Below are 13,611 nucleotides of genomic sequence, written 5' to 3'. Positions count from 1 at the left end.
GAGAGCTGGGCTGGGGCAGCCTGGAGAAGAGAAGGCTCCTGAAGGGGAGACCTGAGAGCAGCTCCAGTGCCTGAAGAGGCTGCAGAAAAGCTGGAGAGGGGCTTTGGACAAGGGCCTGTAGGGCCAGGCCAAGGGGAATGGCTTTAACCTGCCCAAGGGGAGACTGAGCTGAGCTCTTAGGCAGAAGCTCTTCCCTGGGAGGGTGCTGAGGCACTGGCACAGGGCGCCCAGAGAAGCTGTGGCTGCCCCATCCCTGGCAGTGCTCAAGGGCAGGTTGGACACAGGGGCTTGGAGCAAGCTGCTCTAGTGGAAGGGGTCCCTGCCCGTGGTAGGGGATTGGAGCTGCATTACCTTTGATGTCCCTTCAACCCAGACTACTCTGTGATTCCAAGGTTTTGGGGTGGAAATCCCCATCTCACCCCACAACCATCCCCTTGAGCTTCCAGTTACCCCAGTGACAAAGTTCTTCAGCCAGGGTGATGGATACCACTGGATTTAATCTCCCAACAGCACAGTGTGGATTTAACAGCCACCCAGTGGACCAAAAACACATCACAAAAAAAAGGGGTGACATGGCACAGCCACCCCATTCCTGGCGATTCCCAGTCTGGGATCAGGCTTCCAGGGGGATTTCACTCTCCAGCAGGAGCTGGGTGGCCTTGGCTCTTGCTGGGTGGCCTCTGTACCTCCCTGTCCTGCTTCCTGTGGGCCATGCAGTCTCTGAACGCCCTGACCTGGGGCTGGCAGTGCCGCCAGTCCTGCTGCTCCGCCATGCAGTGCTGCAGCGCCCGGTGCTGGGCCATGCAGCCCGTCCTGGAGACCATGGCATCCACTGGGTCCTCCTCATCCTCCTCTTCCTCCGGTGACACACGGCTCCTGCCATGTCCCGGCCTCGCCATCGCTGCAGGGAGGGAGGTGCCAGGAGTTGGGTGCTGCCTTCCTGTCAACAAGGGGAACACCCCACAGTGCCCAGCACCCTCTGTCCCTCACCCCTATGGTGCTCAGCACCCTCCGTGCTCACATGGTGCCCCAAGAGGATCCATATCCCTCCCTGGGAAGAGCTCAGCACCCCTTCATGCAGCACAATACGCCTCCATGGGTACCCCTCATGCCTCCTCCCATAGGTGCCCAGCACCCCCATGCACCTTACCTCCCCCCGGGGGTGCCCAGCACCTTCCCCAACCTATAGCTGCTTGCCCCACACCCCTCTGTGGGTGCTCAGAGCACCCACATCATCCCCATGCACCCCCTCAGAGGAGCTCAGTACCTCCCCCATGCATCCTACCTCCTCCCATGGGTGCCCATCACCGCCCATGCACCCACCCAGCACCCATGGGTGCCTAGCACTCTCCATGCATCCTACCCCCACACAGCACCCTCCCCAACAGATAGCTGTCCACTCCCCATCCCAGAGCACCCACATTACCCCCATGCACTCTACTATGGGTGCTCAAAGCATGTCCCCCACGTACCCTACCCCCATCTATGGGTGTCCAGGACCCTCCCCAGTCCATACCCCCACCTCCATGGGTGCTCAGCGCCTCCCCCATGCACCTTACCCACACGCACGGGTGCCCAGCACCCTCTCCAACCCATGGCTGTCCACCCCCACACCCCACCATGGGTGCTCAGAGCCTGTCCCCCATGCACCCTACCCCCACCCATGGGTGCCCAGCACCCCACGCTCCCGGCTCCCCCCGTACCCTCCCAGCACCGCGGCGCGGCTCCTTTAAGGCTGGCGTCGGGGAAGGCACTGCCGGGGCGCGGCGTGACGTAGCGCCGGACGTGCCCGCTCATTGGACAGCGCCTTCCCCTTCCGCCCCGGCGGGGTGTGTCGGGAAGGAAGGAGGCGGAAGCGGGCGCTCGGCAAGATGGCGGCGACGCTGCGCATTCAGAGCGACTGGAGCCGGGCGCTGAGGTGAGCGCGGGCCCCGGGGCCCTTCCCGTGTGCCGGTGCCTTTTACCCGCCCCGCACTCACTGCTGCTCTTTCTGTGCGCAGGAGGGACGAGGGCGAGGCCTGGCTGAGCTGCCGGAGCCCTGGTGAGCGGCCGGAGGAGGCCTCGGGGGGCGGTGGGATGATGGGGTGTCGTGGGGCTGGAGGGAACCCTGTGAGGTAGGAGGGAGGGAGGGCAGTTGGGGGTGTCCTGTGAGTGGGGTGAGGCAGTTAGGAGGTGCTCTGTGGGTTGGGAGGGGGGTGAGGGCTGCTGTGGGGTGCACTGTGAGTTAAGAGGGGGTTGCAGGAGGTTAGGGGGTGCCCATTGCTTTATATGGGAGTGAGGATGGTTGGCAAGGGGACCTAAAGGTTATGAGGGGAGTGAGGGTGGTTGGGGCGTGCCCTTTGGGTTAAGAGAAGGGTGAAGGTGATTAGGGGGTACCCTGTGGGTTATGGGGGGGTGAGGGTCTGAGTGTGGCTGTGGCCTGTGCTATGAGAGGGGTCAGGGCAGTTTTGGGGTGCCCTGTGTGTTAGGAGGGGGTGAGGGGAAGGAAAGCTGAGGGGTGCGCAGGCTGACGGCTGCTCTCCCCGCAGGGAAGCCAACCCTGTATGGCAGCGTGACCCGCCGGGGGCTCAGCACCGAGGGTGTTCCCGACATTGCTGCCTCCGAGGGCTTCGTGGTTGGGGAAGTCACCAAGGTGCCAGGGCTGGGCTGCGGTGGGATGGGGGGGGGGGGGTCAGTAACTGCCTTGTGTGCACAAAGGGGCAGTGGAATCATAGAATTCCAGACTGGTTTGGGTTGAAGGAACCTTAAAGCTCCTCCAGCTCCAACTCCTGCCCCGGGCAGGGACACCTTCCACGGGAAGCAGCTTGCTCCAAGCCCCTGTGTCCAACCTGGCTTTGAACACTGCCAGGGATGGGGCAGCCACAGCTTCTCTGGGCACCCTGTGCCAGCGCCTCAGCACCCTCCCAGGGAAGAGCTTCTGCCTAAGAGCTCAGCTCAGTCTCCCCTCGGGCAGGTTAAAGCCATTCCCCTTGGCCTGTCCCTACAGGCCCTTGTCCCAAGCCCCTCTCCAGCTTTCCTGCAGCCCCTTTAGGCACTGGAGCTGCTCTCAGGTCTCCCCTTCAGGAGCCTTCTCTTCTCCAGGCTCACCCAGCCCAGCTCTCTAAGCCTGGCTCCAGAGCAGAGCTGCTCCAGCCCTCGCAGCAGCTCCATGGCCTCCTCTGGTCTCACTCCAACAGCTCCACGTCCCTCTTGTGCTGCTGCCCCAGAGCTGGATCAGGGCTGCAGGGGGGGTCTCCCCTTCACGCAGCAGAGGGGCAGGATTCCCTCCCTGAGCACTGCTCATGCTCTGGGGGTGCAGCCCAGCACACGAGGCGGGGGGGGGTCTGGGCTCAAGCGCACACTGAAGCTGGGTCATGGGGAGCTTCTCCTCACCCCTGAGAAGGGCTGCTCTAATCACTTCTCCACCCAACCTATAGCTGTGCTTTTACAGCACTTGAAATAGCAGCCTGAAGCTGTTGTCCAGTCCCCTGCATGGTGCTATCCAGCTATCCCAGGCCTCCTGCCTGTGCTGTGCCCTGGAGCTGGTCTGGAACATCCCATACTTGGGTTGGGGTGCTCTGACCATTCCAAGCCATCCAGGGCTTGCATCTTGAGGAGCATAAAGAGATGAGCCTAGTGCTGCATCTCCCATTGGTCTTCAGGCTGTGAGAGACCACAGCCTGGTTCAGACTGTAGTTCTACCTTGTCACTGTCTGTGTTTCAGTAGGACTAACAGCACTTCTAATTCTTCTTCTCCTCTTTTTCCTCCTCTAGAAAAGCATTCTCATTTCTTGTCCTCATGAAAATGTGTCCACCAAGTTCCTGGCCCCGTACACAACTTTTGGTAGAATCCATCAGAAAAGTGTGAGTAACTTTGCCAAGTGAGTGGGAAATGGCTGGGAGTGACTTTGACCTTTCACAGTGTGTCTCTGAATGGTGCATGCTCCTTTTGAGGGGTGGTCTGCAGCCTGACTTTGTGTGTGAAGCAGGAAATAGAACACAGCAGATCATGGAAACTTGATCGTGGTTGAGTTTAATCCCTAAAAATAATCTCTTATATCCTTTGGACTGTTTTTTCCCCTAAGTCATCTATTTTCTGCTCACTTCAGGCCCTTGACAAACCCCCCTATAAAGGGATATGTGAATGAGTGTGTCAAAACCCAACATAATACAAGGTTCCAGGTGCTGAGCTTTTCATCTGACTGGTTCTGCTCCATCCCTATTTGCAGCAGCTCTTGTTTCCCATTAATAAAGTTTTCCATCTTTGCTGTATGAATTTGTGTTTTTGGGGCTGGGAATTGCATGTTGGCATAAACTCAGCTTGCCCTGGTGGGAATTCAGAGACAAGAAAGGCTCAGCTTGTATTTAAAACTCAATAAATTGCATAAATTTCTCACTTATTTAAAAGCAGCCTTGCTCCTTTGGCTGAATGATCTTTCTTATCATGCCCCCATCAACCTGGGGGTGCCATAAGCACAGCCACGTGCTGAGCAGTGACACACAAAGGCTGACTGACCTGAGACTTCATTTCTTCACTGAAGAGAAGCTCATAACTTGGCTTTGTAGGTTGTGCTTCTGCTGAATGCTTAATCCTATGTAGAAATGATCCAAGAAATGGGGGAGTGTGTATCCTGCAGGCACAGCAGCTGCCCTGCAGGGAGTCCCTGAAGCCACTGGAGATGTTACAGAACACTTATCTCCTGATCTATGGAGTAAATGGTTGTGATAAACCCAGCCTAAAATGCTGGGAAGCTGCACAGTCAGTCTGAATTAGCTCAAAAGCAGTATAAATCAGGTGCCTTTGACGTAAAGGCAACTCTACAGCTGTTTTTAAGAGGAAGCAAAGCTCTGCTGAGAGATGGAGCTTGGCACTAAAAGGTGAATTACTTCCCTGAGCTTTGTGCTGCTCGAGAGTCCCCAGCTGCCCTTTTGTGTGAGAAATGGAATCAGCATTCAGAGCACAGCAAAATGGAAATGCAGGTGGAAGTGTTCAGTCTGCTGTCAAAGGGGGGTGATGGGTTCCAGGTGCACTGCAGAGATCTCCTCTGGAAAGCAGCTGAAGCAAGAGCTGTTAATATGGAGATGAGTTTAAAGCTGGTGTGGACTGTGCTCCAGTTCTCCTTTGTACCTGCTGCCTCTTCTGAGCACTCCTGCTTTGCCTGATTCCATATTCCAAGTCCCTCCTGAAACACTGGGCATGTGGCAGACATCAGAGGGGGTTTTAATTTCTGCTTCAATGACTTTCTCAGGCTTTTTGGCTTTTTCAACCAGAGAGTAAATGACCACAGATTGGTTTGTTACATGAGCTGCTGCTTGTGTTACCAATGTACTTAATGGCTGTTGTAATGGATTAACCACTACCTTGTGCTCTTAACTGAATCACACAATCCCAGACTGGTTTGGGTTGAAGGGACCTTAAATCCCATCCAGCTCCAACCCCTGCCATGGGCAGGGACCCCTTCCACTGGAGCAGCTTGCTCCAAGCCCCTGTGTCCAGCCTGGCCTTGAACACTGCCAGGGATGGGGCAGCCACAGCTTCTCTGGGCACCCTGGGCCAGCGCCTCAGCACCCTCCCAGGGAAGAGCTTCTGCCTAAGAGCTCAGCTCAGTCTCCCCTCGGGCAGGTTAAAGCCATTCCCCTTGGCCTGTCCCTACAGGCCCTTGTCCAAAGCCCCTCTCCAGCTTTCCTGCAGCCCCTTCAGGCACTGGAGCTGCTCTCAGGTCTCCCCTTCAGGAGCCTTCTCTTCTCCAGGCTGCCCCAGCCCAGCTCTCTCAGCCTGGCTCCAGAGCAGAGCTGCTCCAGCCCTTGCAGCAGCTCCGTGGCCTCCTCTGGACTTGCGCCAACAGCTCCATGTCCTGGCTAAAACTGTTTAGCTGGGGGCGTGGGATCTCTTTAGGGTGTTCTGAATGAGTTCAGCTGTACGTTTTGGGGAGATGATGGCACTGAATTACTTAGCAAGGCTCCTCTAGTACAGAGTTAGATGCTGGAGCAGAAATGTCTTTGTACTGGGTGATACAAAGCTAATGTTTGGTGTTTTTTACCCTCCTGCAGGTCACCTGTCTTGATATCTCCAGTGGTGGAGGGCTTGGCGTGTCTACCAGCACGGATGGGACCATGAAAATATGGCAGGCTGCGAATGGAGAAATAAGAGTAAGCGCATCTAGCTTTGTTCTGAGTTGTCTGTGACATTATTAAAGTCATTTGGCCTTGACTTTGGTCTGGTTGTCCACATGTTGAGGTCTAGGGCAGGCAAGAATCATGGATTGGTTTGGGTTGGAAGGGGCCTTAAAGCTCATCCAGCTCCAACCCCCTGCCATGGGCAGGGACCCCTTCCACTAGAGCAGCTTGCTCCAAGCCCCTGTGTCCAACCTGGCCTTGGACACTGAAATCTCATTTAAATCTACAGTCTGGCCTTTGAATGAAAAGCTCATTCAAATTTGACATCTCTGAGGTTTTAATCAAATCTCTGGAAAGCATGGCTTCTCCCAAGGGAAATGATGCTCAGCAATCCAGAGAGGAGTCTCAGCATGAAAATAAGAATGGGTCCTTAGGGGTGACAGCTGGAATGTGGAAGATAACTGGCAGCTCCTAATCTGTGTGCTACAGGCACTGAATGTCTTCTGCAGTAGAGAATGAGGTGAAGAGAAGGCTCCTGGCTGTGGTGGATTAACCACATCTTGGCTTGTTGCCTTCCCAGTTAATGTTTCATGTGGAGCTTGACCTATCAGCTGCTTGCTTGGTAGAGGATAAAGACATTTAACTTCTGGCTGGAAACAAATGTAGTATCCTTTACTGCACAATCAGCTACTCAAATGTTAGAGGGAGACCCCAAGTGTGCCTGCTGCCTCTTGGACTGCCTCAAGTGCAGACAAGTCCATTCCAGGCATGCACACTCAGAGGATCTGAGCTTAATTCTTTGCCCACATGGGAGCACCAAGTTTTCCAGTGTCATAGCTCAAAAACTGCTTGGCATAAGGATGATAACAATGGAACTAGCACCTAGTTCTTTGTTTTTCCAGAGACTATTGGAAGGCCATGTGTATGATGTGAATTGTTGCAGGTTTTTCCCATCTGGCCTCGTGGTTCTGAGTGGGGGAATGGATGCCCAGCTAAAGATCTGGTCAGCAGAAGATGCCAGCTGCGTGGTAACATTTAAAGGTCACAAAGGAGGTACTTAGCCTTTCCAGTGCTTCATCTGCCATGTGTATAATTGCTTTGGACCTGAGGGCTGATGTTCAGTCACCAGCCTGCTGCACTTTGTGCTCTGCATTTGTATTAGATGCCCACGGTAGCTTTTGGAAGCTCCCAGAACATAAATAAGATTAGTAGCTGTATTAGACAGATGAAACCATTTATCTCACCATTTTCTTGCATTTTCTTCATGAATTAAGATTAAAAGAGGGAGGATGCAGTCCATTAGCCTGCGGTGAGTGCCAGAGGTGAAAGCAGAGGGCATTCTGCTCCTGCAGCAGAGCTCCAACCTGCATTCAGTAGCCTTGTTGCCTGTGCTGGAAATGCCTTTGCTTGCACCAGAACACCTTGTTCAGCTTCAGCTGCTCCAGAGCCTCTTTCTTTTGGTTTTGTTGTTTGTTTTTTCATTCTCCTTGCCCAGAAAAGCAAATAGGAACTTATTATGGGCTTGCAGAACTCAGGCAGTTACCTGCCTTGAGGATGCGTGCTGTTTAAAGTGAGTAACTCAGAACAAGAGGTGCTGCAAGGACACTTAAGTGATTATTACTTAAGAAGGGCTGGAATAAGCTTGTTCACCCCTGTACTGAGGGCACACATTCAGCTCTGCCCCTGCTGATGGTCTTGCTGCTGAAAATGAGAGTAAATTCTTCACCCTCCTTGTGTCCTTGTGTTGAGGATGCACTGACCACCTTGCGTGGTGAGTTTAGTGCTGTTCCTTGCAGGAGGGTCTGCACTAGAAACCGCTCCACTTGACACTTAGTCCTAGGGAAGAACTGCAAGGGATGGAAAATGGGCTACCCAGAAAGGCTCCTGGAGCTGTGATCAGCCAAATTTCCTTACAGAGCCTCTGTTAATCCTTAGAAAGCAGATTTGGGTTTCCAGGACCCTTTGTTCAGAAGCAATGTGGATTCCGACATACTGCTTAAGCATGCTCCTCTTTCACTCTTTGTTTACACCAGGCCCAGAGCACAGTGGCCAGTGATGCTGTCTTGTCATGGCAGGTGGTTGCTTCCAAGTGAGTTGTGGATGTGGCATCAAATGCCCCAAACCCTGCCCCAAATTACCTTCTCCCTGAGCAACTAACTGCTCCGTACAGTTCTCCCTGTCTCCCAAGTGTTGGTGTTATTGGAAAGGTCCACGTGGCTGCCCAAGATTAACTCAAAACCTCATCTTCTACTGAACCTGCTGCTGTTCTGATGTGATTTCTTTGTGTGGATTCAAAATACTTGGCTCTAAATGTCCATCAAACCAAAGGCAGCAGACAGCGTAACACAGCTTTGGTCACAACACCACCGCCTGGCTCCTGACAGCTCCGATGTTGCCTTTACTCCCTGCTTATAACTCCAGCCCAAGCTGCTGCAGGCTGTGCGCTTGGCTTGTCCTGTCATTTGAGCTTGTCATGTTTAATGACTGCTTCTGTAGGGAAAGTGTCAATTAAACCTTCAAGCCATCTGACTGTTCCCTTCCAAAATGCGTGGAGTTGTTTTTCAGAGCTAGACTTGACAGCCCACACTGAAATAAAGTAGTGACGGGACATCAGCGCCTGCAAAAACTGCTCTTGTGATGTTTCTGTAGCCAGATAAGGGGATGCTGCTTGCTCCTCACACCTTTTGGGATTACCCAGAGCTGGACTTGGCACATTTTCAGTGCTGGGCCAGGCTGTTTTCTCCTCAAGGTTAATTCTAGAGGTAGAAACTGTGGAATCGGCTCACTCTGAAGCTGATCAGTTTATTGGCAATACCTTGCCTTTGTGCCAGATGATGGCTCCAGCTCCATATGGTTCTCTGGGAGCTGCTGCCTTCCACACAGACCTCTTTCTAGACACTGTGGGTCCCTACCCTGTATTGCACCCCACCCGATTTGGCTCTGATGACTGGTGGCACTCTGGGACCCGAGATGCTTTGTCTGTGTGCATTCCATGCTCTCTGAACACGTGCCTTTGCTTTGCTGCAGGTATTTTGGACACAGCCATTGTGGATCGGGGAAGGAACGTCCTGTCCTGCTCCAGGGACGGCACTGCCCGGCTCTGGGACTGCGGGAAGTCCGCCTGCCTGGGGGTCATTGCTGACTGCGGCTCTCCTGTCAATGGCATTGCTGTGGGCACTGCTGAGAGCTCCCTCAACCTGGGCACACCTGAAACTGCTCCGAGTGAGAATCCTTTCCTTAACATTCATCTTTGAGAGCAGCCCTGAGGAGAAGGACTTGGGCTGTTGGGTGAGGAGGAGCTCCCCATGGCCCGGCTTCAGTGTGCGCTTGAGCCCAGAACCCCCCCCCGGGTGCTGGGCTGCACCCCCAGAGCGTGAGCAGCAGCTCAGGGAGGGGATCCTGCCCCTCAGCTGTGTGAAGGGGTGAACCCCCCTGCAGCCCTGATCCAGCTCTGGGGCAGCAGCACAAGAGGGACGTGGAGCTGTTGGAGCGAGGCCAGAGGAGGCCACAGGGGCTGGAGGGCTGGAACAGCTCTGCTCTGGAGCCAGGCTGAGAGAGCTGGGCTGGGGCAGCCTGGAGAAGAGAAGGCTCCTGAAGGGGAGACCTGAGAGCAGCTCCAGTGCCTGAAGGGGCTGCAGGAAACCCAGAGAGGGGCTTTGGACAAGGGCCTGTAGGGCCAGGCCAAGGGGAATGGCTTGAACCTGCCAGAGGGGAGACTGAGCTGAGCTCTTAGGCAGAAGCTCTTCGCTGTGAGGGTGCTGAGGCGCTGGCACAGGGTGCCCAGAGAAGCTGTGGCTGCCCCATCCCTGGCAGTGCTCAAGGCCAGGTTGGACACAGGGGCTTGGAGCAAGCTGCTCCAGTGGAAGGGGTCCCTGCCCATGACAGGGGGTTGGAGCTGGATGGGCTTTAAGGTCCCTTCCAACCCAAACTAGTCTGGATTCCAGTTCGCCTGTCCCAGCCTACTTGGGTTTTTCACCACTCATCCTAAGTGTATGGCATGCTGCTGTGTGCCCTTATACCACTGAGGGACCAGAATGGGGTCACCAGTAAGAACACTCCAGTCCTGAAAAGGAATTGAGCCTTATCAGGCAGTTGGATTGCTTACAACTGTGGTCTCCTTGCTGGTGTCTTAGGCTCTGGAGGAATGTTGCTTTACATTCAGCAGGGATGCTCCAACCCAGCAGGTTTTAGTACCATGACCATTTGTTTCATGGGCACTGCTGGAATTCACCATTGTCCTTTCCTCAGGTGAACGTGAAATTGGGACAGAAGGGAAGCTCCTGCTGCTGGCTCGAGAGGACAAGAAGCTTCAAGGAGTGGGTCTGCAGAGCAGGCAGGCGGTGAGGAGTGGGGCTGTCACAAGTACCTGCCTGGGAGGGTGCTCTGTGGTGCTGCTCCAAAACCACCTCTGGGGCCTGTCCCTTTTGTTTCTGTTGTGCTCTTGTTGGTAACTGCTGTTCATGAGGCTGTTCAGAGCTCTGGGATGGGGAATGAAACCACATTAAACCTAGATGGTTTATCTAGCTCATTACCTAGGTAAAGAAAGTGGTTAGTGTAATCCCTGTGCCATTCCCCACGTGGCACAGAAGGGGACAGATCCAGGCTGGAGGCAGGGAAGAGCTGATCACCCCTTTGGTTTTGCCCTGCCCTGTTCTCCCCTGTACCTGGTGCAGTAAAGGGATGTTTTCTCTCCTTCCTACTGCCAGATTTTTCTGTGGGGGTTTTGAGTAAGAATTACCCCTCATTTAACCCCGTTTTGGGGAGGACACTACTTAAACAGAGGCCAGTAGATGTCATTGTGAAGCAGGAACTTGAGGCTGGCTCATGCAGCCAAGGTGTAAAGTTGCTGTTTATTCTGCAGGTGAGACCTCAGGTGGTCACCAGAACTTCTCCCTCCTCTTAGCAAAGAGCAACGGAGCTGGTAGATGTCAGGTACTGAGGATCTTCCTAGGACCATCCTGGGCAGGGCTTGGAATTAGATGTCCTTAAGGTCCTTTCCAACCCAAGCCATTCTGTAGGTCTGTGTAGCAGATCAAACTGCTCGTGGTGGCTGTGGAGAGTAAAAGCTGGGTGGACCAGATGAGCTCCCCATGGTCAGTGAGATGGCAGTGTCTGAGGATCAGTTCCCTGTCACTGTGTGCCACATCTCTGCTCCAAAGGAGGCCCAGGAGCAGTCACTGATTGCAGTGTCTCTGCTGATACATCAAAACTGATCCTGGAGCACTGTTCTCATCTTGAGGGGTTATTAACCTACCTCTGGGTTTGCCACTTCGTGCCATGGAAGCAACTATATGGGCTTCTGAATAAGTGATGGCTTCCTCCTGGGTGTCCTGTGTCCTTCTCTGTGTGTCTGACACTTGCATTTGTTCCTGTGTTCTCAGGTGTTCCTCTTTGTGGGATCTGATGCATTCAACTGCTGCACATTCCTCTCAAGCACCTATATCCTGGCAGGGACTCAGGATGGGAACATTTATCAGCTGGATGTGAGGAACACAAAGTGAGTGAGTGAGGGCCTGGGGCTGCAAGTATTTAACTACATCTCTTTCCCATTTGTTTGGGAAAGAGCCAGACTGGGGGTTATTCCACCTTGTAAAGGGTGGATGTGGCCCAAGGCACGGCACCAGGAGCTTCTGAGTCACTTCACAGCCATTATCTTTCTCCTGGGGAGGACACATCTGCTCAGGTTGGTGAGCTCATGGGATGTTCTCTGGCAAATGCCTCCTAAAAGCTCTGGAGCCAGGCTGAGAGAGCTGGGCTGGGGCAGCCTGGAGAAGAGAAGGCTCCTGAAGGGGAGACCTTAGAGCAGCTCCAGTGCCTAAAGGGGCTGCAGGAAAGCTGGAGAGGGGCTTGGGACCTGGTCTTGGAGCAAGCTGCTCTAGTGGAAGGCGTCCCTGCCTGTGGCAGGGGTTGGGACTGGATGAGCTTTAAGGTCCCTTCAACCCAAACCACTCAGGGATTCTGTGTATCTTCTGACCGTGAGCTTGCTTGCTTCTTTGTGTTCACACACTGGAATGGGCTCTTGCCTATAAACTATAGTACTCATCCCTTGTTTCTGCTCTGCTCTCCAGTGCTCCCATCCAGGTCATCCATCGCTCAGGAGCACCAGTGCTCTCACTGCTCCCGTACCGAGATGGATTTATTGCCAGCCAAGGTAACTCCAGTGCTGTGTGGTATAATGGAATGGAGGAGCTTTGTACTCTCTGAGTATTGCCCTCTGGCATACAAGTGGTTGTAGGAGAGGGCTGGACAATGCCCATGGCAAAAAGGTGTTGTTGTAGGAGCTATGTTATGTGGTTGCTTTTTGCCTTGTGATTTCCATCCTCCATCTCCCTTGTGTTCTTCCAAAATAGGGCTTCCAAGGTGCACCTCAACCCTCGGAGCCTTTTCCTATCCCCACAACGTTTCCCTCTTGCTATGGGCTTCATACCCTGTGATCAGGTGTTTTGATGGACCTGTTTGTAACCAAGAGCATGGCTTATTGCACTGATTGCCCAGTGTTCCTCATGCTTGGTGTGTTCTGCTTGTGTAGGTGATGGAACCTGCTTTATCATTCAGCAAGACCTCGATTACGTCCTGGATCTCACAGAAGCTGACTGCGACCCTGTGTACAAGGTGAGGACTACAGTGTGTTACCCCAGCTGTAAGGAAAGGCGATGCCAGGTAGCACGAGCTGCCTTTATCTTGGAATTTGGCAGCCCTCACAACACGTTCCTTCATAAAACCCACTTTTAAGCTTAGTGGTTTCTTCCTGCCCGAATAATCTCTTACGTTCTGCATAAACAGCTCTGCTGGTGTTATCTCCATCACGCAGGAGCCAACCTGAAGCAGTGGAGGAGCCTGGTTGTTGGAGTACTCTTGTAGAATGGTGTTTCTATAAAGAATGTGAATTAATTATACTGAGAAGATCAAGAGGGTGAAAGCAGCAGCGTGGTGCTGCCTGTCCTTTCTTGTCCCCTGGTGACTTGAGACCAGAAACTAGGTCTTATCCTTGCGTTCCCCACTGCGCCTGTGCTGCTCAGGGATCCCTGAGCTCAACCCAGTGGTGCTGGTGGGAATTAGCTCTTGGTTTAACCCATTCCTGCTCCACAGTGCAGTTCTCCCACTCCTAGCTGGCACCCCCCCCCCCCCAAGATTAACCCTCTGCCTCGCATAGATTTGACCTGCGCAACTCGTTGGCATGAGGAAAGCATGGAAAAAGTCATTTTCCCTTTTGGATCTAAGAGGAGAACATTGTGTGAGCACTCACTTCATCTCCCTGACCTCCTGGGGAAACCTTGAACTGGCCTTTAAATGCTGCTTGAGAAGTCACTCAGCTCTTCCCTCTATAGGAAAACTGACCCCTGAGAGTTTCAGCTGTTACTTGGGAAGCACTGTGCTTCAGTACTGCTTTTTGCCCATCTTTTCCAGGTAGCTTCCTGGGAGAAGCAGATTTACACGTGCTGCAGAGACGGGATAGTGAGGAGATACCAGCTTTCCGATCTGTAAGCACCTGGATCAACCACGTAGCAGAGGGAA

At 53.6% G+C, this 13,611-nt stretch overlaps 2 protein-coding genes across 3 annotated transcripts; one reads left to right on the top strand and one right to left on the bottom strand.

Annotated features, from left to right (window-relative positions):
- Nucleotides 1–463: 463 nt before the first annotated feature.
- On the bottom strand, nt 464–1,837 carry LOC134174340 (cytochrome c oxidase assembly factor 4 homolog, mitochondrial). Its single transcript, XM_062639235.1, has 2 exons — nt 1,704–1,837; nt 464–901 (listed from the first exon to the last, which is right to left on the bottom strand). The coding sequence occupies exons 1-2, from the start codon at nt 1,795–1,797 to the stop codon at nt 633–635; spliced, it is 363 nt and encodes a 120-aa protein (XP_062495219.1). The 5' UTR covers nt 1,798–1,837; the 3' UTR covers nt 464–632.
- On the top strand, nt 1,823–13,611 carry PAAF1 (proteasomal ATPase associated factor 1). 2 transcript variants are annotated; one of them, XM_062639233.1, is made up of 12 exons: nt 1,823–1,918; nt 2,001–2,041; nt 2,529–2,632; nt 3,754–3,843; nt 6,031–6,129; nt 6,999–7,149; nt 9,124–9,318; nt 10,345–10,436; nt 11,478–11,593; nt 12,165–12,247; nt 12,626–12,708; nt 13,504–13,611. In XM_062639233.1, the coding sequence occupies exons 1-12, from the start codon at nt 1,872–1,874 to the stop codon at nt 13,579–13,581; spliced, it is 1,179 nt and encodes a 392-aa protein (XP_062495217.1). In that variant the 5' UTR covers nt 1,823–1,871; the 3' UTR covers nt 13,582–13,611. The 2 variants fall into 2 exon arrangements, with proteins under 2 accessions (XP_062495217.1, XP_062495218.1); XM_062639234.1 differs by lacking the exons at nt 12,626–12,708; nt 13,504–13,611 and adding an exon at nt 12,447–12,617.

Source organism: Pezoporus occidentalis, unplaced genomic scaffold (genome assembly GCF_034315485.1).
Source record: "Pezoporus occidentalis ecotype Australia unplaced genomic scaffold, CSIRO_AGI_Poc_V1 ctg6, whole genome shotgun sequence".
In the NCBI taxonomy this organism is placed as follows: Eukaryota; Metazoa; Chordata; class Aves; order Psittaciformes; family Psittacidae; genus Pezoporus; species Pezoporus occidentalis.
Note: the sequence above shows the minus strand (reverse complement) of the source record. Positions and strands in the feature narration are given on the sequence as shown.

Excerpts from the sequence above, each read along its gene's own strand:
- LOC134174340 (XM_062639235.1), bottom strand. The coding sequence starts at position 1,797 with ATGAGCGGGCACGTCCGGCGCTACGTCACGCCGCGCCCCGGCAGTGCC. Across the intron at positions 902-1,703 it reads CGCGCCGCGGTGCTGGGAGG|CGATGGCGAGGCCGGGACAT; the intron begins GTACGGGGGGAG and ends CCCTCCCTGCAG.
- PAAF1 (XM_062639233.1), top strand. The coding sequence starts at position 1,872 with ATGGCGGCGACGCTGCGCATTCAGAGCGACTGGAGCCGGGCGCTGAG. Across the intron at positions 2,633-3,753 it reads TGGTTGGGGAAGTCACCAAG|AAAAGCATTCTCATTTCTTG; the intron begins GTGCCAGGGCTG and ends TTCCTCCTCTAG. Across the intron at positions 9,319-10,344 it reads CACACCTGAAACTGCTCCGA|GTGAACGTGAAATTGGGACA; the intron begins GTGAGAATCCTT and ends TCCTTTCCTCAG.